At 40.8% G+C, this 24,109-nt stretch overlaps 1 protein-coding gene across 4 annotated transcripts; it reads right to left on the bottom strand.

Annotated features, from left to right (window-relative positions):
- Window positions 1-1,637: 1,637 nt before the first annotated feature.
- Window positions 1,638-22,217, bottom strand: usp7 (ubiquitin specific peptidase 7 (herpes virus-associated)). Of its 4 annotated transcripts, none has more exons than XM_026324849.2 (31): window positions 21,986-22,217; window positions 17,821-17,925; window positions 17,076-17,274; window positions 16,531-16,669; window positions 16,121-16,209; window positions 15,872-15,980; window positions 15,275-15,405; window positions 15,059-15,113; window positions 14,880-14,960; window positions 14,445-14,535; window positions 14,278-14,360; window positions 13,668-13,777; window positions 12,721-12,898; window positions 11,491-11,635; window positions 11,178-11,308; window positions 10,367-10,501; window positions 9,728-9,829; window positions 9,235-9,340; window positions 8,748-8,840; window positions 8,524-8,591; window positions 8,156-8,256; window positions 7,388-7,541; window positions 6,896-6,963; window positions 6,231-6,339; window positions 5,400-5,477; window positions 5,161-5,261; window positions 4,623-4,722; window positions 4,305-4,424; window positions 4,128-4,199; window positions 3,785-3,875; window positions 1,638-3,092 (listed from the first exon to the last, which is right to left on the bottom strand). In XM_026324849.2, the coding sequence occupies exons 1-31, from the start codon at window positions 22,074-22,076 to the stop codon at window positions 2,986-2,988; spliced, it is 3,342 nt and encodes a 1,113-aa protein (XP_026180634.1). In that variant the 5' UTR covers window positions 22,077-22,217; the 3' UTR covers window positions 1,638-2,985. The 4 variants fall into 4 exon arrangements, with proteins under 4 accessions (XP_026180634.1, XP_026180636.1, XP_026180637.1 ...); XM_026324851.2 differs by having other exon boundaries at window positions 2,957-3,092; window positions 6,231-6,333; XM_026324852.2 differs by having other exon boundaries at window positions 2,957-3,092; window positions 12,742-12,898.
- Between the last annotated feature and the right edge of the window lie 1,892 nt (window positions 22,218-24,109).

The following is a 24,109-nucleotide window of genomic DNA, read 5'->3' as shown; positions in this document are numbered from 1 at the left end:
CTGAGAAGAATTTATGTATAAATTTATCAAATGTATAAAATGTAAAGCAGCAGCTGGCTGTGAATAGAACATGGATTTTGTTTAGATCTATTATAGGTTTACAACGAATTGTGATTCAAAAATATGTCATGGAAAAGAGCAATGAAATATTGTGTCAAACTCTGACACAGTAAATGTTTAAAGGACCTTAACTCTTTAAAATCCTTTCTCCTACAGAAAACTTGTTTAGACACATTCAAGAGAAATCTGTTCTTATTTGTTTGTGCTATTGTTTCAGATTGTTGTAAAAAAAAAAAAACAAAAAAAAACCTTCATGCTTCATAAAACAATAAAATTAAAACATGGGAAAATCGGACAGTGTTGTCACAGGGGATCATCTCCTCTCACATTGTGCCCTGGATAAAACTGAGTGTGCTTGAACTTATTTACTTTTATTGAGAATTTTATAACACTCCTTAATAAAAGTGGATAATATAGACAATAAGTATAATCCTGTTGTGCTTGTCTTTCTCTAGAGGTCAGAGGTCAGGGCCAAACAACCTGAGGTGTTGGTTTTAACCGTACAAGGGTCAAACTAATGTCACAACAAGGTCACTTTAGTGGCTGTTCTGGAGATTTTGGTAACAACCACATGTTGGTAAAGATGCTTAGTTGTTTTTTTTTTTTTTTTTTTTAAACAGGTGTGTTAGACAAAATTGATATCACTTGCAATGTAAGACTGCAGCCAGCAGACACTTAGCTTAGCGCACACACAGAAAACATCCAGCCTATTTCTGGCCTCACAGCAAGACCGAGTCCAGGAAAGCACCAACAGGTAGACCAGCACATAACATTGGTTTTGGGTGGATCAAACAAACCAGATATGATCAAGTAAATCATTATGAGGTGATGGTAAATACAGTGTTTTCTTTGAATGGAACCAGGCTGTCTGTATCTGTCTTTATGCTAAGCTAAGCTAGGCTAAGCTAAGCTAAGCTAAGCACACTGGCCACAACCTTAAATTTGTCTTGTAGATATGAGAGTGGTGTGGAGCTTCTCATCCAACTCTCTGACAAAAAAGCCAACATGTATATGTTCCAGAGATCAACGTCTTCAGGTCCAAACACTGGTGTGGATAAGCAGCACAGCAGTGCTTTTGTTTTTATAGAAAATTTTATTCAACATACATTTTCCAGCAAAAAGGCAATATACAGGAATAGTTGTCGTACACTGCTGCTACACTGAGGATTTTAAACTGGAAAAGATCAAATTAAGGTGTGATTCTGCCGGTCATCTTTGTACTGCACTTTTTTTTTTACCAAGACAAAACCAATGCAGTTAGTTTTTAAAAGAAAAGAATCCAAATGTAACAGAAAATAATCATCCATGGTACATCAGGAACGCAAAAAAGAAAAAAAACCTACACACAAGAAATATGAACACCTGGCTCCTTCTGTACCCAACAACAAAGGTGTGTGTTACTCTTAAATTTTACATGTTCATATTTTTAAATATACAATTCTTAAATGTTGTCTTTACAGAGCCAGCTATGCGCTATTAGGGGAGCATTCCATCTGTGCTTTAAAACAAAACAAAAAAAAAACCAAAACCAAAAGAAAAATGAATTCATAGGGCATAAAGTGTTTCTTACAATGCTGGTTTTATCTCTACACAATCCTCAAACCTGCGGGCTTGAAGTATCTGCAGCTCCCTACCAAGCACAGCGCAGTTACTGCTCCCAACCACCAGGAGGCAAGTTTCAATCAAGAGAGAGGATGGGAGGGAGAAGATGAAACTTGTGTTTGTTTTCAGAGGAGGAATGACTGAGAAAGACAAAGAACCTCCCGGCCCCAAAAATAAAGAACACAGAAGAGAAACGCAAGGCGGTCATGTCCGTGGATGTGTTCCTTTAAAGTCACTAAGCCACTCAAAACCACAACCGAAAGGTACATTTGCCAGTCCTGAGAAACCGCTGACATTAAGTGCCAATGTGCAAGATGAAATACAGACAAATTTCCACCTTATTTCTCCCCCATTTATTTTAAACAGATGCTGTATATTTTTATTATACAAGGTCTGCAGAAAGAGACAAAAATTATTCATTTGCTCTCCAACCAAACTAAGTGAAAGAACTGTGTAAACTTGGAAATGCTTGTATTTATTGAACTAAAGGAGCAGAAAATCTAAACCAACATCAGGGCAACAACCGAGCCTCGGGAGTGACGCCAGACTGCAGGTGTTTCAGGAAAAAAAAAAAAACAAAAAAAAAAAAACAAAATCAGCAAAATAGCAATCAGCCCTCCCTCTCTCTATCTATCCTCACATCAATCTCTCCACACAGCAGCATGATGCCTCTTCAAACACTTTATTTAAAACCCCCAAAAAATGAAGGAAAGAAAGCCTGTAAGTGAGGTGGGAGAAGAGGGGGAAAAAAACCCAGAACAAAACAAAGTTTAGAAGTTATCTATATCTATATACCTATAGATATAGATATATAAATATATATATACACACTGTGTCACACTTCCTCTACCCTCTGCTTATTTTATTTTAAAATTCAAATTTCTCCCACTATCATTCAAAGGAAAACCAGGCAGTCAACAAGAACAGCCAGAAAGAAAAGAAATGAAGAGCCTCAAAAGTAGAGGGAAACGATTAAATAAAATAAACAGTCAGGAGGTGGTTGGTGCAGTTTATTTTGTGGTTGAAGAATAATCCGTCAGCTGCAGCAAGATCCATATCGCTGAAGACATAGTGCCGGTGTAGAGCTGTAGAGGTGTCCAGGCAGGGTGTTAAAAGTGATGAATACACACACACACACACACACAAGCACACACTCATACCCATACAGCCTCTCATACACAAACACACGTGCACACGCGCACACAGACAGACAGAGACACACACACATGGTTGGTTACAGTCTGTGGTTACGGTGCGTTAAAGTAGGTTGGGAGGAAGGCGGAGCAGGAGGATGAGGAGGGCAAAGAGGAAGGGTGGGCTGCTTTAGTTGTGGATCTTGATTGCTTTCTCCAGGTAGGTGTAGCGCCCTCTCTTTGGAGCTTTGTTGAAATGATCCAACCCTAGCCAGGGGCGCGGGTGGGACATGTTACCTGCGAGGAAGGAGGCAGGCCAGAGGTCACCATGCAGCAGGTCTCAGGGATGTATCAGCAGAGAGAGTCACTGCAGTAGTAAATACAGCTCAAGAGATTTATGCAACAGCTTAAACGAAGCTACTTAAGTTTTAAAATGCTCATATGAGCCAAACTTTAAATGAGCCGCATGATGTTTGTGTAGTTACATTCAAGTGACTTCAGCCCTGCATGAAAAACCACAGCCTGGGTGCCAAGGTAGAGCAGGTCAAGAAAAAAAAAAACAAAACTGAATAATACAAGTAATGTAAAGCACCAAAAAGCAGCACCATGAGGAGAGGCAGTGTGGTGGAGACGGCTGTGCAGCATTTTGACCATCTTCAGTGACACTTTAATCCGTTCTATTTAGCGCTGTTAATCACCAATATTGATAAACTACAATGTTGGCTCTAGCTCACATTTTTGCAGTGATGAATACACACCGACAATGACAAAGTTTGCAATTTATTTTAGATCCAAAGCTAAATCTCTCCGAAGTATTCAGGGCCTTTGCTGGTGCATCTTGTTTGCTTTAATTGTATCTTTGATGCTTATGTTTTAGGTTTGAGTACAGAGATTGGTTACTGCCTGCTGCACTTCGATTGTTAGTAAAGTAACCGACTAGTAGTGGTTTTGTTAGCAGCTCTTTCAGTGGCAGCAGGAGCAGGAAATACCTGGCTGTGGTTCAAAGTCCTTCAGGTTGACTTCATACTCGTCTTCAGTGATGTACTGATGTCGTCCCATCATCACAATTGCAAACTTGAACTGAAAGACACACACAAAGTTACTTAACATCACTGTTACCTGGACAACACTATTCACAGCGAGCATTATTATTGCAACATTGCTTGGATTGTTTTGCCCCACAATTTAAAAACCTGAGCCACTGGACAACACACTGCACCATCCAGCACAAAACACAAAAATCAATATATTAATAATCAGCTATCAAAAGTCCAGAGTTTTCTCAAAATATGTGAATATAAAAAAAAAATTTAAAATTTCCATGTTTTTTACCTTCTCAAATTCTTTCTCCTGGATGTCCAGCATGGTCTGGATCCTCCTCATCACCTCCCTAAATGACTCCCCCTGTGAGGCAGGAATAAAGGAAAGAAACAAGCAGACAAACACAGAGCATGAAGTAGGTTAAAGGAAACAAACGCTGTTTCCACCTGTGCATAAACAAAAACACACCTGTCTGATCTTCAGCAAGAAGGGGATCCCAAAGGTGCCGAAGACTTCCTTGTGGAAGTGAGCAACGGGAATTAGCATTTCACTGTCCTTGTCCAAGTCCACTTGGTCCAAAGGAATCTCCTGAGTGAGGCCAGACACAGGAAAGTGAGACATACAACCACACATCACTATTAGGTGTAGTTACACAGGCAGCAGGCTTAAATGATGACAGCCAGGGCAGCTGCTTGTGTAGGTAGGGCACAACAATGTGAGGCTGATGGTTTGTTAAGTGGAGGAGTGAATGAAGGAGGAAGATTAACTGAAGACAGACACACTCACCTCTATTCTGAAGGTGCGGCTGGCAGCTGGAGATAAACATTCTAGCAGCTCGTCCTCCTGGTGAACCCCAATGATTTTATAGCTTACTATCTCTAACAGCCTGTGAGGAGCAGAGACACAGGACAGACCAACACTCAGTAGCTTTTCAAAGCTAAACTGATTTTCAGATTAAACAGGGAATAACATCTGCTGCTTTAGAGTTGAGGGCATGACTGGGTTAAAAGGCGAAAACATCATTTCAAATGTCAAAAACTCTCAATCTGAACTCAAATCATATGCAAATGAACATGTGCTCAGATTATGTTCGCATTAGCAACAACTGCACCTTAAGAGTAGCAGACGAGAAACTCAAGTTTAGTCTCTAATGGAGGTCAGAGGTTAGGGCTGCAGTGAAAAAAAACTGCTTATGACCAATGTGAACTCAACCACCTGGTAAGCACTGTATAACTGCAGTAATCCCACCCCCCAGTCATACTCCAGCCAAACACACTAAAAGCCACAGCACTGAAATGGTGACACACTCCTGCAGGGTGGATACCTGAGCTTCTCCGAGCCTTTCTCTGAGAGCTCCACTGCCTTTTTACATTCTTCCAAAAGGTCCCGCACACAGCCATGCTTGTCAGGGTAGAGGGTGATCTCCTAAAACACACATATGGGCACATTTCACGGCACTGTTGGAATCTCAAAAACCACTTGGCTTCATAAGTGTGGACACATTACATCTTCCTCTCGGTGGAAAACGAGTGTGTGAGACAGGCTGTTGGAAGAGTGTGTTACCTCCTCTCTGAACTGGCTGTTGAGCCATATGGATTTAAAACTCCTCCTGTTCTCAAAGTCTGTGATCTTCATCTTTAACTGTGGACAAAGATGGAAAAAAACAAAACAAAAACAGGTTGAAGAAAGGGGAGAGTTAGTGACACCCTGTGGTCACTGATCACATTTATCTGGTTTCAGGTTACACATTTCATGGCTGTAAATAAACAATACACAAAACAACATTTTTATTCTGCAAGAAAATCTTAGGAGCATTAACATTAACATTATCAGTACAGCTACAGACTGAAACTACCACTGGACCTTATTTAAAATTGAATGTAATAAAAAAATGAAGGTATGGATCAGCCTTTCTCATACAGGTACCTTAACTAAGCACTGGAAGCTAGCTAGGATCCCATTAGCTTTATTAGCTCAGAAATAAAGCTGGGGTTCTCTCTCTCTTAGGTCTCTTTTCTGGTATAGACAGTACAGAACTGAATCTTTGCTAAACTACCTGAACCGATGAAAGCATTTTAGTTGAAATGAACTAACATCACCCATAATCACTTTTCTATCACACAATCAAAACAACACAGGAGAAATATTAAGGAAAAGCTGAAGGACAAGAGTAACAGACATAAACACAAAGGGCTTTTAAGACAGAAGAGGATGAATGAAACAAATGAACAGAAAAAAGAAAAACTCAGAAAAGTACAGACTGCAGAAGCTGCTGGAACTTCAAAAGCTGTCTTTTCCATGCCAAGAGTGGCAGTGTTTTGCCAAAAAGTAGGCCCGAAAAAAAAAAAAAACAAATACAAAAAACATGCGGTCATGACGGCTAACATCTCCTACCTGCTGGTAATAGAGCTTCTTGGGCTGCCGAGGCTTGAAGAATTGCAGCAGGTCCCGGAGTGTCCCCTCATAGTTGTGTCTGAGAGGATTCCCTGGACCGTCCCTGTACCTGGCCACCACACCACCAGGCAGGGGGGGAGGAAGACGAAGGGGCAGAAAGGACAGTTTGAGAAAAGGTGGGAAGAATGAAAGGAGAAAAAGGGAGGTGGATACAAAGAGAGAGTTGGAGGACAGACATTTGGTGCAGAGGTAGGAGGAGGACAGGGGGTGAGAGGGGGACGGGAGGAAGTCAGAGTTGGAGGAGGAAACAACAAAGAAAGGTGGGGGGGACAGGTTACACAACATTTCTACTAACAGGTAATCAAACCGAACATGGCACACATGCTGTGAGAAAGACAATACATTACATAAATGCACACTGCACATTTCCTTCTATGCTGAAGCAGAAACGTTAAACCAGGAATCAACAAGGCTGTAAATGAAGTTTTAACACTAAAATACTCCAAGCAGGAAAACAGCTGATTCATTTTTGTTGTGGAGTGTAAACTGTCAACAACCTCCCTTCTGCTTTTTGAGCAGACATGACAGTTATTCATGAAACTACAATAGCACAGACAGATCGTCATCTGTTCGCCGCGTGTGTGTGGATGAGACAAGCCTCCTACCCCTGTGACTTGAAGAACTGCAGCAGCATGGGGTCTGTGTTCAGCCTCTGTGCGACTGTCTTGGCCACCTGTCAGACAAACACAAACATTACGAGCAGGAATCATCAACAGTCTGTCAGACTTGACCTGTGGCAGTGAAGTGAAATACCAGATACCGGCAGGAAAATTTCAAGGAAAATAAAAACTATTTATAGATTTCTAACACAGCAAACTGAGAACTTGGCAGGTTTTAAATTTTGATAACATCAAAACTAGAAGATGTATTAAAGATCCACTCCCTGATTAGATTTTCATAGTAGTCCATAAAATCAAAAGTGTCTTCCCTCTTTATGTCATGACTTTTACTATACCAGTGTAACAGATCAACAGTTAAATGAAGTGTTAAGTAGTGTAAGCAGTGTAAGTAATATTTAAAAGACCCAGTTGTGTTTAAATGACTTAAAACACCCAAAAATTTATAACATCCACTGTAAGTACCTGAATGTCTCATACCTGAAAATAGTTCATGCGATTAGAGAGCGTGACCACGAAGCCAGGGTCGTTGTGGATGGTCTTGTCACAGAAAATGACGTCCACCCGGTGGTAGAGATCCCGGAAATAGTCCTTAGCTGTAGGCAGCTCGCTGCTGTCGTTCTCTGGGTCATCCCTGCATGATAGGAGGAACGTAGGCAAGTGGATAAATTGATGTGCAGAATGTGGAGTGTTGAGACAGAAAAGACAATGGGAGGGATGATTAGTGACAAGATGAAGGCAGATAGAAGAACAGGGAGAAGGAGGGAGGGAGTGAGGATAAGGAGCAGAGAAAAAGCAGGTGGAGAAGGTTGAGACAGGTTACTGAGGGAAAGAAAAACAGAGGGAAGCACTGAAGTGGCAGAGACAAAATATTTAAAACTTCTTCGACTCTTCTGACATTTATACCGAGAACTTGTTTTAAATGCTCACACACTTCTCGTAATGAGCCCTCCTCTCCTTTTTCTGCATTTCATCAGAAATACCAACAGGCCAGAAACCTGTTAAGCCCCCTGCCTGATTTTCTGCTGTCCTTTTAGGACAAAATATACCAGATATTCTGCAAAACCTACAACTGACATGGACTAAAATAGTAAATATCACTGACACCACAAAAATAAAAAAGCTGTGTATACCTCACCTTTACGCCAATAAACATGCTGTAGTCTGACAGCAAAACATGCACTGTGCCCTCAGACACTGTGTGCACACACGCACACATACACACACTGCACACACACACAGTCTTACTTCTGGAAGACAATGATGTCCCCGTCCATGAGCTCATCCAGGGCCTTGTCCAGAGAGACATCATAGTCCTGTATCCGCTCTGTTAGATTGGGTTTTACTTCCTGTAAAACACAAAGTATTGTGGGAAATGTAGTCAAAGGGAAGTGAAGCTATCTTTAAGTGCACAATAGTATATGGTGAAGGACATGTAAACAAGTTAAAACTACAAAAGGGGCAAGTATGAGAGAAAGAGAGGTGCTGCATATGACAGAATGCGCAAGAGTTTCAAAGACAGTGTGTGTGTGTGTATGTGTGTGTGTGTCAGAGTGAGAGCAAGTGAGGAAAAGACAGGAATGTGCCAGCAAGTAAGTGCTACATAAACAGATCACCTCATAGAGGATAAGGCTAGTTTCCTGCTGGAACCCTGCTCTCTCACACATGACGGGCAGCAGGTCTCCTAGTTACAGGGAGGGAAGAGCAACAGAAACATGACAATCTATTTGAAGGATTTTTCCTGCAGACAGAACTTGTGCGGTTTATGCAGTAAAAACTCAAACATGCAGCCCAGTGTGTGAAGCTTAAAACAGACTTGGACATTAGTACTAGTACTTACTAATTTTGCAGGATATAGGTGTGTAGATATGTCCACAATAATTTAAGCTTCTGGTTTTGGGGTCATACATCTTCAAGAACAACATGACATCATCTAAAAAGAACAACAAAGTCATTAAACATACAGCAGCTCTTCCAAAGAAGTGACAGCTCAGCATGACAGATTCAGAAATATGGCCCCAATAAGACATGTTTATTACAATGGTGGACAGTTTCATAGAAAGTGTTAAAATTAAAACACCAAACACACAGAAGTAGTTTTGTGCAACATATCCTGTCAAGCAACATTTCCAGTATTTCAAGTTGCAACATCTCTAATTTGTAGCTAAAGCCTTAAAAACCAGAAGAGTGATGTCATGATCACTATATAATAATCTGGCACCCAAAGAGTAAGTCCCTGAACTCCCAAAGTTAAACTAAAGTAACGTGTATGAGAAACTGAAGAAACAGGCACACATGAGGTGTGTAGGATGAGGGCTGAGACTTACGGTCTTTGTCAAACTTGGGTAACGTGGCCCCGCTGGCAGCCATCTCTGGATCCACGGTCTCCAGAAATATTGTCCAGGGGTTTTCATTGTCACTCAAGTCGATCATCTGAATTTAGAAAACAAGAAAAACATAATCATTATATTTTCTAATGACACTAACTTAAAGAAAAATAAATAAATGCATGAACATTAGTGTTCACAATAACAGACAAAAACACACATACACGAAGAGGTGGCTCCACAAATTTCAGTGACTAAACTCAGATTATATAGCAACCATTTTCCTCACAGCTGATGCACATTACAAAAAAAAGTTATATACCAATAAATTATTATTTTTATATTTTCACCAAGCCCTTCCAATGTTGTGTTGTGGTAGGGTTCCTTAGAAATGATCAGGAACAATCTGTACTTTGTTCAGAAAAAAACAATAAACCAGAACATTTACTAAAATGCTGAAGTATCACTGAGCACACAAACAATCAGTTCTTACCGACTTGTTGCAGTCTGCTTCGTAGTCGAGCATGGCGGGCCGCTTGGTTCCGTTGCTCCGGGCCTGCATGGGCCACAGCCTCATCTGATCCTGTGGGAAACCCTGCAGCAATTCAACAGTAGAGTTTTCATCCGCATGTTATTTCCCTCTTCTCATAATAACAACAAGCACAAACTGTATTTATATTTCCAAATAATGATGAAATGCTGTTGTCATAGGTGTGTCTATCTTTTTGTGCCCAACACTGGTAACTAGCTGTTTCTTTTAAATGACAGACATACAATTTAACAAGCCTGCTCTTTCAGACAGAGGCTCATTTGTTGGGAGCAGTGAGCTAATACACAGTGTATGTGCAAAGACAGTTTCCTTTGCAGTGCAAGTGTTAATATTAGTCAATTCACAAAATAGCAACGCATCAGGTTTAATGAAATGTCTGAGACGACACAGCATAAGTAAAGGAGCACAGAGTAAGGTTGGACTTTATTTTTCAAATACCAGAATTTTTAAGTGTGTTTAAATACAACATATTTCAAATAGAAAAAAGTTAGAAAGGCTGCTATAAAGTACCATTAATACACATGTACTTTGTCATGTATGGTAGCTAAACATTTGTCACACACACACGCACGAGTCACTCACCATGGTCTGGGAAAGGTTCTGGACAAACTCTTGCAGTGTGGAGCTCTTCAGGACCTTAAAGACTGTGTACTTCACTTTCTCCTCATCATACATATCGTTGCCTTGATGACCACAGAACTGGTCCTCTGTCACCATCTGCCAAGAAGAGGAAGATTTAAGAACAGGAAGAAATTTATCTTAGTGATTGATATTAATTGATAATTTGATAGGCAAATATTTGCCAGTAGAGTGTCTTAAAACTTTAAAACCCTCCTGCACATGTAAAACAAATGTCAATAACCTAAAGCACATAAAGCTTTATTGGGAAAAAAAAGGTCAATAACTGAGTGCACATAATAGTATAAGATTAGATTCTGTCAGTGCTAAATTGTGTCATATAGATAACTAGAGTGCATATTCTCTGGAACTGAAACCCACTGCTGAAATAAGCAAACAAGAAAAATGTCAGTTCCACACGTTTCCATGAAAAAAAGAATAATATTGAGTTATCACATATCCTCCTCCTGACATCTCTGGTCCTCCTACTGGCTGTCTAAAGAGGAGTACAGAGAGAAACAGATCTATGTGCACTGGCTCACTCGACCAAAAAAAGCCAGTGAACAGAATAAAGCTCCCTTATCTTTTAACAAACTGTTTCCTCGCACTCACTGTAAAAGTTTGCTCACCTATACTCGTCTATGCATACAGTTTTACTATTTTGCACCTGGCAGCTTACACCAGTACATTACTAAAATTAAACAGCCTCAGTATTTGAAGTCTGCAAAGTGTCAAAGTATCTAGGAGCATTTAAACAGCAGTCCTGCCTGCCTACCTGGACCTGCATGTAGAGATGAGCCTCTTGGCGCTCCTTCCTCTTCTGTGCCTCCACCCTCTTCTCCTCCTGCAGACGCTCTACCAGCTGCTGAGGAATGTCCACATCAGTCATTGGCTGGAGCACCTCGCCTAGGACACCGGGAGAGATTCAAGTGAGAAACATAGGGAAAACAAAATGCAGTAAACTAATCTGTGTCCCTGCCACAGTCAATAAGATCGTGAACCAAGGGCAGCCATTGTGCATAACTCGGCCACTATATGACACATCTGTCATTAGGCATGAAGAAGAATGGAGGAGGCATTTTACTTACTGAGCTTGGACTCACGGATGTAGACCAGCATGTATGCGTTTGTGCAATGACGCACTGAGAGGTCATCATCATGTCCACCATAGTTGTGCTCTATGGCTTCTTCCTTGGTGCATCGCGAAACCACATCATCATCAAATTTACACCACTGCAGAGGAGTAAAGAATGACAAGAGGGGCAGGTAGTGAAATGATGATGGGTGAGGGCAGAGGGAGAGAAAAATATTGGAGGATGAGGAAAAGAGGACAGGATAGGGGGAGGGGAGTAAGCACAGCCAAAAAAAAAAAAAAAGATGTTTGTCACATAAGGAGATTGGAGAAAGGACCAATCAGCACTTAAAACAACCATGTATGTCAACTCTAATGTAACTTTATATTACTAAAAAATATAACAATTATTTCCCTGATTTTCTGTGGTAGAATTTCATCAGCTTCCAATCATCCTGCTCTCAAAGAGTAAGTGTCAGGGTGCTCAACCTGTTGAACTTGTCCATCAGTCACATAATAAACAATAGAGCCACTGTTTCAACAGCAGAGGCAAAGTAGCTGAAAGTGTTGGATGTGTGTTAAGAAATACTACTGCAAATTTGCATATTTAACACTGCACGTGGAACAAAACAAAAAAAAAAATCAAAAAAAAAAAAAATCAGGTAATACAGGGACTGAACTCTGCAGCTGAAAATGTGGTTTGGATTGTCAGTGAACCGTGGCTATAATCCATTCCTCCCAGGCATTATTTACCCTACTATGTAGCTAATACCACAGTAAATTGGAATGGCCAGTTCTTTTGACGTTAAATGGCACCAAACCCTTCTGTCAAACAGCTCATCAGGTTATCTCAGTGAATGCATCACTGTGGTTGAACATCTTTCTATATTTTTAACACATTCTATATATTTAACATATCAAATTTGCAGCTACATATTTTCTATACAAACTGTCAGTTTACATGTAACTGCAATTAGAAAGTACTCCAAAACAGTGACACCGTCATTGCATATATTACAGGAGCTGTTATAGAGATCAATGTACAAGGCCAGTATATTCCATGACTACACTCATGATGAAGAGCTAAAAACAACGGAGCAGATCATCAAATAATAAACATAAAACTGAGTACTCAAAGCCAGTGGTTGTCAAATGTATAACTGGTAATGCACAATCCCCAACTATTATGAAACCCATCTATTGTCAGAATTTTTGGTGAAAGGTGTATAAATAAAATTTTTCTCACTATTGGTTCCTTGACACTCACTTTGCCGTCTCCTTTAGGATTAAGATAGACGACGTAGTGACCGCCATGGTTGTCCCCACTGTGGACCAGCACTGCATGCAGGATGTAGTTGGCTGGGTCCTTGGAGTCTGGCTTCTGAAGGAAGTCATCCAGAGGTAACTGATCTGGAAACTCAAACCTATTAAACAGAGGATGAAGGAGAATTAAAGTGGGCAGACAAATATGAATAACGGGGAAAGAGAAGCAATTGAGAGCAAGAGCGAGAAGATGGAGCAAACAAGTATGGGAAAAGAAGGGAAAAATAGAAAGGATGACAAAAATAGGGAGAGAAAGGTAAGATAAAAAAAATAGCAGGGAAGGGAAGAAATAAATAAAGTTAAGAAAAACAGATAAGCAGAATAAAAGGAGACTGAAAACAGAAGAATCACAGATTAAGACAAGGAGGAACAAATAGCATAGAGGAAATAAGTGTAAGCTCAGTCATGTTACAGGTTCACCTGTCACGTCACACACTGCTTGTGTGTAGATATATATATATATGAAAATCTCAGTGGGCCTAGGTACAACAGCACAAGTATGACTCAAGGCTTGAGAGACCCACCAACAAGGAAAATTAGCTACTGTGGAAAGGAGCAAGTGTCCGATTCTGCTGGTGGATTGTTGAAACACTCATCTCCCTCAAAGCTTTGCACAGAATGATACGTACTACAGGGAGCTGTCCCTGACTTACTTTCTCACTGTTTTGGTGCAGGAGGTCAGGACATGCAGCTCAGTGCAAGCTCAAGCGCCATTTTCTTTAACCTGTGTTACTGTGGACCAGACCTTCTCTAAAACTGTATCTGAGCACCAGCCACTGACACAGTTGTGTGTGTATAAAGTAAAACTGAAATAAGAGTAATAAGAGAGAGTGTGATCACAGCATGAGTGAGAGCCGGTGTTTGTTCTACCTGTCATTAATCTTGATGTTTTGGTCAGTTTGTGGGTCGTACATAAACCGCATCAGCTGCAGATGAAGGATTGGAGGGAAGGTAAGGAACTTCACTCCTTTTTCTGCTTCCTGCAGTACAAACATCAACGTGTCATATATGCATGTATGTTCAGGACACCACAGTGACATTCAGTTCCCAACCATGAATGCTTCCAGTTTTAAACTATCTGACCAGACTTTGTGTTGCAAATTTTCAATCTGACAAGTCCCTCTAACTAAATATTTATCATTTACCACTGAACCTATTTATCGTCCACATTAACACTGAAGAGGACTTAAGGTTTAACTTTAACCACATAACAAAGTAGCTTGGAGAAAAACATGAAACAATCAGCTTTGTGTTTCATAATTTGGTCTTCAAGTTCTTCTAAATTCACACTGCACATTATCAGAGGGGTCCTGTGTTATTAGACAAAAACAAATGTAAGAATGTTGGGTTTAAAATGAGAGTAAACCCTATTTCATTAAATAGCAAAATTTACAAAATACATAAAGGCTAACTTAAGTAAATGAAATACAGGAAGAGAAGACGTGTTAATAATTCAGATCCAGTTAGAGTGAAGCCTCACCTGCAGACCATGCTCTCCTGCATCGTATTTGTTGTCTCCATCTAACTGCTCAGTTGCAACATAATCTTTGAATGACTCAAAGACTGGAAAAAAGCAGAGAACATGGATGAGAAGATTACACAGCAGGAACCTACATAAACTATGAAGCTGAGTTCACAGCTACTTACTGTTCTTCTTTCCTTTTATGCTAAGTTGGATGTCATAGTAGTCCTCTATCCGCTCTGACCGGTAGTCCACATGCTTACACTGGATATATGACTGTAGAGAGAGGGTACACACAGACACACAGGGGTCAGACTATGATTCAGCTGCTATGTCACAATTATTATTTCTAAGTGGCTCACTTCTTGATTTAATTTCCTTCTATTCTTAAACTGACTTTGTTCCAGGCTACATCCTGTATTAAGTCTGACTAATTCACGTCACTATGCAAACAGTTACACAAAGCACTGATCACTGTGAAAAATACCATCTACCATCAACAAATACACATCGTAGACATCATGATAGTGTTTCAATTATGTATTTAATAACAAATACACAAACTTTGACTGACCCTAAAGAAATGTCAAAAAGAAGAGGAAGAGGGGGAGAAAACATACCACCATCTTTCCTCTGAAGAGTTTGGGGATGGTTCCCTCAACACAAGTGCCTTTCATTTTGTTCTCCACATTGTCCAGAAGCTGAAACAGACACATGACACAGCAGATCAATTAGTAAGCGCACATATGCATACACATTACACATCCACTTTTCAAGGCATTATTATGAGAATACTCACCACTCTGCAAAGCTCCTGTACATCATGTTGCATGAAGCTATCTAGTGTTTCCCACCTACACATGAGAAAAAGTGAAGGCAGCAGTGAGATAGAATAACCACAGCTGAGCAAGAATGTGTAGCTGGTAACTTTTAAATTCTAAAAAACAATCACATTTAACATACTTTTAAAGCCTTTGCTTTGACAAAGGACAGGTCACTAACATGCCTAACCTACCCAAAGGACTTTGTGAGCTTCTTGGTGCCGACAGGTTTGTCGCTGTGTTGCAGCTCGTAGAAAACCCTTTGCAGCGCCAGCGGAACACTCTTGGACGAGTCATCTCCCTCTGTAGGCATCATGTACACCGCCTGCAAACAGAGGAGTCATGCATATTCACACAAGGATTTGCCTGAGAGGAGTTTTAGCAAGTAATACTCCATATGCTAAGTTACCAATCTTCACTGTTTTGTGAAGATATTTACTATATTTAAACATTTGATGATCAACAAAAATCACTATTTTAGAGCTATAAAATGACAAATACTATTGTGAATTACACGGCCTCATTAAAGCCAGATGATACTGGCAGCAGTGCTAAAAGAATCAGCAGGAGCTATAGAGGAACACTTCGCCTGCATTTGATGTTAGCTTTCAGTATCTCTCACAATGTGCCCATGTGCTGTCATGTGGACAAAAGATATAAATGCACACAAGAGCTAACCCTGTAATGGGTACACACACGCAGTACAAATCTTAAACTGGTCAAAGGCACATTCAGCCAGTAGGACAAAAAAAAAAATACACTCTTAGACACAGAAAGACATAAATGCATACCCGTCGTAGCTGGTTGGTGAAGAAGAGTGTCTGTAGCAGGCTGTTCATGTAGCAGGTTGCTCCTTGGTTTTTCAGTCCAACATAGCCTGTGTGTTTCTTAGAGTCCCAACTATTTACAGACAGAAAAGCTGATGTTAAGGTTTTAATTGAAAAAAGCCTAAACAGAGAAATTATATTTTTTCATGGACATGAAAAAACAAACTACAGCCTAGAGATAATAGACTAAGGAAAAAATGAAAATCTACATACGCCACTCCATGTGGGGCATCTGCCTGGACATAGACTTCAAAAGTGACTTTGTCATCATCAATAAAGCCCCTCTCTGGATCAGTCACATCCTGAAATACACCATTATCAAAATACTTCAAATTAATGGGCATCAATTTAAAGTACATTTTAAACTTTATGACTAAAAAGCAACACACCAAGATTCAAACAGACACTGAGCAAATAGCATTATACTAACAGCCCTGCCAACATGGCTTCTTGTACCCACCCAACAAACAATAATGAAGTGAAAATCACGTTTTTGCTAGTGCCCTTTAAGTGTGATCATTCAAAAGCTCCAATGTTTCATTAACGGTTCTTGTGATGTCTGAAAAACCTGTCTGACTATTAGCATTAATCTGCAATGGATTACTTTATGAGCCTGTACTTACACTCCAGGACATGAAGTTGGAGAAGCCCCAGTCATTCTCTTTGTGGAAGAACAGGTGACTGATCCTGCGACTGAAGGATTTCTCATCATCTTTGTAGTTGATGATCTTCAGCATGGCCTGTGCATGGCATGACCATGACCTGACACATCAAGAACAGGATGAAGAGCGTTTTTAAACAATTGTATTATTTTCTAATGAATAACTGCTTATCCTTATGTTGCATATATACCTCATTGTGTGTACCTTGATGCAGATATGGATGCAGATGAAACATTTATCATACTATATTATTAAAATAACACATCTAGAGGATTGCATGCACAATGAAAAACATGCAACTAAACTAGTGTGATGATCAACATTGCATTTTTCGCTAAAAAGCCTCTGCGGTATTAGAAACACTTTGACTTGAAAAGAAGATTAGGTCATGGGGACTCAACAACATTGTCCTACGCATCAATATTATTTAGGTGTGTATTAGGACAACCAAAACTTTTAGGTTTGTGCCAAAATCTACAAAATGCCCCCTAAATGAAGACACCTACGTGGAGTCTGATTCTGCGTTACACTGTAGGAAGAAGCCCACACTCTTCTGGTGTGGCCGGTCAGGATAGAAGCGTGGCATCACCATAATCTTCCATGGAAGGTTCCGAACAAAGCAAGACGGGCTGAGCACCGACTCACTCAGGCGGCTGAAGCGCTCTACCACAAACCGGAAAGTTGCCTCTGAACGCCAACTAGTGTCTGTAGAAAAATTGGGGAAAGAGAAAAAAAGGGGCAGAGTGATTTTAAAATATAAGGAGTTGATTTATTTAACAGAGTTCATGAAGACACTAAAAAACAAAAAGATCTCAGCGGTATCAGGTGTCCAGAGGCTGTTTTATGTTGGTATGCTTCCAGTAAGAGCTGTAGTTATTTTGTCACAACAGAAGAGTGCCCAATGATTACTGCAATCATGAAACACAACAGCGCCTATTCGTAGACTGTTAGAAAGCTCAGGAGGTCTGGACCACCATGAAAGCTCTTGGACTTAGGACTGGGTGTTTGGGCTAATGAAAGATAACAAGTAAAAGTAATGTGTGCATGAACTGATGGAAAACCAGATGTAGCACGGTGCACGGACAAACAACTGACAACTGACGTCTTTATCAAACAACTGGTCATTGTATAGCAAAGTTTTTACAACCTAATGTGTGTCTAATAAGGCTGGATCATTACACAGGGTCATTTCATTTAACAGCACAAGCTTCTAAACTAGCAAATGCGTTTTAATGTGCTCATTCTCCTCACCATCCTCCATGTCCTCCTCTGTGTTATTGTGTCCATCTGCCATGGCCACATTGCCGTTGATCACTGGGTTAGCTGGGATTCTTGGGGGGTCGTCGGTGTCCCCAGCTACACAAAGAGAAACAACATGTTCAGACTCTATGGAGATATGGAGAACAGGGCTTTGGCATAGACAACAGGGCAAAGACCTTCCTTCAGGTGGAGGGAAGCTGGCTGAAGACACTGCTTTGCTACCACCATGACTTCAAAAGGCCAAAATCAAAAGGATCAACAAAGCCATAATAATCATAATAATATAAATATAATATAAATAACGTTTAACCAATCCCCATCAAGCAGCAGCTACAATTTAAGGCTAAATACATGTGTGAAACCATTTTACTACCAGTGAGTGGTAATATACTAACCAATATAACTCAAACTATAATATTCTTAACTTTTGCTAATTTAGTTTCATCCTTTGGTTGTAGGAAGGAAAATGAGCTTAATCACGTTTGTACAGGCAGGGTTTTGCCTGGTTTATTTGAATATATGTATGTAAGCACAACATTTTGATAGTTACATGAAACAAACAGTAAAATAGCATTTACAAAGATTTCAGAAATAACTCTGCAACTTGCCTGACCTCCAGATCAAGTGATTCTTAACATTTTAGATATTTTACTGGGAAAACCCTGCTGAGGCAGCATGACAACTCTTGTTTTCAAATATGTCAGTATGAGGGCAACAAAGACCATGCAACATTACAGTAGGCAGTATAATTATGGACACAATGCAGGATTAAGCTGCAAGTCATCGCTAAAAGAAAAACACAGACACACAGAGTACAGCAATTACTCCAGCCAAATAACGAGACAGCTCGATGCACAGTCTCAGCTACCACAACACACTGACCGAGGCACTTTAAGCAGACTTGTAGATGTCTGTGAAATATGCCTGCATCCTGTGATGATGGCAACAATGCCACTGAAGCCAGATAGCACATATATGAACACTCAAGTATATGTTTCCAAATGTGTTGTGGCTTAAGCCTGTTTCTTACACTGTGCTTCTTCTGTTCCTTGCCTTCCTCAAAGCTCACAGAAGCAGTGTTGTTAGTTGTATGTGTGCGTCTTCTGGTAACATTGCTGACCGAGTCCTCCAGAAGACTAACCTTGTTTCCCCAAGTGGATTAAACCCTGCTAATGGGGTCTGTCTGTCAACTCTGTGACAACCTCATGTCCTGCCCACATTGTCAGCCTATCCTGAAACTACATGTCCATGCTAGCTCAATCTCTAAAATCTTCACAAGCCACAGCTAGGTATAGGATTTTGTATTTAACAAAAATCAGCCACTAAGGCTTAATGTAGAACTTATTGTCCCTAGAATTATAAGTGTGTAAGTGGAAAAAAAGCATCCCAACACACTGATGTATTATTTATAAATATATGGTTGTAAAAAGAATCACAATCAATCTGAATACGTGCTATGGTTCCAAAACAATGGAAACTGTTAATAAAGCAATAAATGCATCTTTAATTTAAATGAGAAGGGAGAACAAGGTATCTCAATCTTTTAAAGTCCACGGCGTCTGGAGTGGAAACAGCAGATAAAAGATTCTTTAAAACCATTAAGAAAATCTTTCTTCTGTGAGACAACCTTATCCTGGTCAAACAACTCCACATGTCACTTTAACCTACAGCAACAAGGTTATAACAGCAAAGCTGATCCTGTTCCAGTGACTTGGCACTTAGAGGGAGGAATGCCGTTTTATGCATCAAACCACACTAAACCATGTTTTTCTGCCCTCCAACTGTTGGCCAATGCAGTAAAGTTACAAAACACACCTAAACTAGTAACATGAAGTACAAATAAAAACAGTGACACATTTACATAAACAGTGTTTAACTAATCGAATCATTGATCTTAAACTTAGAGAAGCAGTGTTTTTAGAGAAACTGAGCATCTTTGACCGTCAATAAGGACCGTTTTTTATTAATTTCCTACGTTCTTCAGAGCCGCTGAAGATATAAACGTTGTGTTGCAGCACCAGCCAGGCATCCTACTACCATTGCTATGTTTAAAAAAGATAAAATGACAGAAATATCCAGACCAAATGATGGATTAATCCCACTGCAACTGGATGGCGTCAAATGGCATAAAGAACAAGTGATGTATGTTGTCATAATAAGTCAGAAAAAAAATGAGGGGTTCATTGTGCCAACTTGTTTTTACTGTCCTTGTAAGGCTGCAGTGCACTGGGAGAGAACCCAAGAAGGGTGAACCAGCAACTACAGGGCAAGGAAGTCTGGTGAGTGCACTTGCTGCTTGGGAGGCAAGTATTAAAATGAACCTTTTCTACTTGTTTGTTTCTGTAATTAAATAACCCATATAACGTTTTCTGCAGAAGAACAAGCAACAATGTGTGTGTGAACACTGATAATAAGCTCACTAAGACTAAATGACGCAGTGATGCTGAGGACCCCCACAAGCCTCTACTCAGTCCAAAGCTGACATTAGCAAAAACTACATGAAAACGCTGGTAGGACGGGTGTGTAAAAGGTTTAGCCCTAAATCCAAATCAGACTAACAAAAACACGGGTCATTAAAAATGGCGAGCTCCATGCCGCTCGGTGTTCAATACAATGAAGCAGCAAATCCCCGCGCTGCCCCTGTGCGGGCCTGGCTTACCGCAGCGGCGACTATCGTTAATCATCAGCACTGCCGCATGTTTCACATAAAACTCCGCCAAACGTCAACACAAAAACCAACAACTACACCAAAACTTCATTTACATTACGTATATCATTATCATCTCTACTTACATGGCTAGACTTTTTATAACTCAGTTAATTTAGTATATCAGCATTGACGCATCTACGCTAGCGTTAGCCGTTTAGCTAGCAAACACTAGCCACAGTTTACTGCAGGCCGTTATCGGCTAATATTGGCTGATATCGCTAGCAACGGCTAACAAGCAAGGATGAATACAAGAGAAAAGTCTCACTCAGAGTATGTACGTTACACCGTTTGACAGCAATCTGGGACACGGGAACATATATAGGTTACGTGAGGCAGATATTCAAGGCCCATCATTCGAGCAATAGCAAAATACAAGCCACCATTTTGGAACGCCACACACCCCCTCCGTCAGTTAGCCTGCGAGCTAACTAGCATGCTAGTCACAGAATGAACGTAACACAATGGGCATTGGAGCTAATTGATTAGCTTACAATTAGCTGTCTCGCTAGCAATGTTAATTGCGTTCTACCAGCCTAATGGACACAAGGTATGAATTGCGCTGTTGGTGTTTTAAACAAATGACCTGTCGTAATTAGTAACGTCACAATTTGGAGCTAAACGGGCAGGTTTTAGCCTGTTGTTAACGGTATCGTTGCCCTATGGGCCCGCAACTATAAGCTACCAGACCCGATGCTAACACAGTCTTTTAAGTTAGAGAGGCTGTAGAAACGTTACCATGTTGAACGGTTATTAACGGGCTATATTTTACCATATCGCCAACAGCGGCAACACTACCCTTACGTCTTTTTTCGCGCCTCTGGTGAGGAACTCAGGGTGCAGACAACTGTCAAATTCACGCCAAAGGCCACAACGAAGTCAAAGCAGCAAGATTAATTTACCTAGCGATGGATCCATGTTAATGGCAAGACCAACAACCGCACTGTTTACAAACATCTAAGCTGGGTTATCAACAGTCACCGGGCCTGGAATCATATGACTGCATGTAGATTCTAAACGGCGATGATTTGGCAAAGTGTGTTTGATAAACATGTCACAGCAAACGATCGTGGACGAAACCGAGTCGTTTATTCAGAAATACAGTGGCCGATCCGAATGAATGATTTGTGTAGCTAATCTCTATCAGTCTGGGTGAACAGCACTTTGGGGTTTTACCTACACGCATTAGCATATTGGGAGCATACGGGCAGAATTACATGCTCGGTTCGCTTATAACGCAAAACGAGGTCAGCTCCACACAAGTATGCTGCAACGGACGCGCAATCAGCAAAAATGCAGCCGGCTATCTTGGCTAGCTTCGGGCCTTCGTGTTTACTGTAAAGTTGAGTGCAGTTTGTATAAATAAAACTCCGTGCATTTTTCGTGCAACTACTGAATTCGGACAAAAATGTAAAGTGTCGGTTCACCCTGCTTGAGACCATTACTTACCTTCCATCTCCATGTCCTCAGGTTCGCTGAGCTGCTGCTCGCCGGCTTTCTGTTGCTGCTGCTGCTGCGTGTGGTGATGGTGGTGGTTCATGTTGGTAGCTGTTGTTGTTGTGGTTGTGATACGGTGCTCCCTGCTATCTCTGTTACCCTCGACCTTGTCCAGGGTCGGCTCGGTGGGGAACCGGTTTCTGGACTGCTGGTGAGGTGTGGTAGGATGTGGAGGTGGGGTGGACAGGTCGAGCCTGGGCGGCCGGGCCTGCTCTGTTGCGACCTCGGCCTTGTCCGCTGTCAGCGCCGGGGAGTGAGGAGGGGAGGTCGGCGGGGGAGCGGGTAGAGAAACGCGGACGTATTTGCTCGCTATTCGCCCAATCTCGGCGCCTTTGGTGGGTGCAAGTCGCTGGCTGACGGCGGGGGGTTAGATGGATAGACCGGGGCTCCAGAGAGGGAGGCCCGCTGAAATTACCTAAATCAATCCGGCTTTACCCCGGGAAATGTGGGGCAATAAGACAATTCACAGTACGACCTGCACCTTCAGGAACAATCACCCTGTATCTAGCTAGCGTCAAGCTACCTGACACTAGGCAGCCAACTAGTGATATAGGTACAACAACAATGAGAAAAAAGGCTCATTTGCTAAAGAAACACACTCAACAACTTTGTCTGCGGTATCCCCAGTCCGTGTGCTCCTCCGATTGTCCCTCGTCTGGGGGGGAGCGGAGGAAAGAGTTATCCATTCAAACCACTTTCCAACACGGAATAGCACTAACGTTAATTTGGAAGTTCACGCAGACGAGACTTGCCACGGCCCGACATAAACCGATTCCCCCAACCGCCCCTAATACCGTAAACAACAACACGCAGCACCGCGATGCATTTCTAGATAAGCCCGTGTTTCTTATAAGGAATGTGCCCGGTCATGCAGCGCTATAAGCCCGAGCCGTGCAGCTCTCAGCCCGCTCCTCCCGTGGTTTGTGATGTGTGGAGTCTGAGGTAAATCTCAAAATGGCGGTCGCGCTCTTCTCTGAAATGTCACATCCGCATGGAGATCCAAACACTGGCCCAGCCCGGCCCGGTTCGCATCCATGTTAAATGACAAGGATCGGGCGTGTGCATGTGACACAGGGAGAATAATAATAAAGAAGCACTAACACCAATTATTACATGCATAGAAATTATAATAACATTAGGGATGATAATACAGTGGCTCTTGTGACTGCATGTTGCATTCAGGGCCCAATCACCAATTTACAGTGATTTGAACGCGAAAAGTCCTTGTCTGAATGTGGAAACGAGATGAAGTACTGAAATAAGTTTACTCAGTTTATTACATTTTAGATTATATTCATTCGTTTCATCCAGTAAACTGCAAAAAATAATAATAATATATAATAAAATATTATAATATAACACACTTTTACTAAGCAGCTTGCATGTGAAACAAACGCGTTTATACTAGGCAAATAATATGAATCGCCCACTAAATAAAATAATAAGGGACCCTTATTTTATTGTAGCCTGCTTTCAAAAGGCTACTTTCCATTACACTGACCTGCTGCTGACAGAAGCACATTGTCAAGTGACGTACCATATTTGGTTTACTCACTAGAAATGTACTTCATATTTTACTTAATATAATTATACTCTTTAAGTTAGTATGTGTTCTCAAAGATTTGCAAATGTTTCAGCCAGGTAGTCTCTGCAGATAATTTTTTTGAAAATATTTGCTAATGTGAACTTAGAAAAATAAAGGTACTGATTCAGAATTTTGGATCCCAAATTATTTTCTATCCACTAAAAAGAACTTGTTATCCTGTTTTTTTCTCCTTATTTGGCTGCGCCAGTATTGTATAATGCGTAGAAACGGACCATTTTCAATCTTTATTTTTAATAATCTAAATCCATTAGAGAAATTACCCTATACATTATTCGTAAATATCCCCCACACACAAAAAAGCTAAAATAAGTAAATATCCGCACTAAACCAGACACCCGAGAATAAATCAGACTAGCTTTCAGAGTTAGAGAAAATGGCCCCATCCAGTGTTTAAAGGCCGGTACTACAGCTAGTACTGCAGATAAATGTAGCCCCTCTTTTAAAATTATTTAGAAACTACATTACTTTAT

The sequence above is a fragment of the Mastacembelus armatus genome, chromosome 8 (genome assembly GCF_900324485.2).
Source record: "Mastacembelus armatus chromosome 8, fMasArm1.2, whole genome shotgun sequence".
In the NCBI taxonomy this organism is placed as follows: domain Eukaryota; kingdom Metazoa; phylum Chordata; class Actinopteri; order Synbranchiformes; family Mastacembelidae; genus Mastacembelus; species Mastacembelus armatus.
This window is presented reverse-complemented; position numbering and strand designations above follow the sequence as displayed.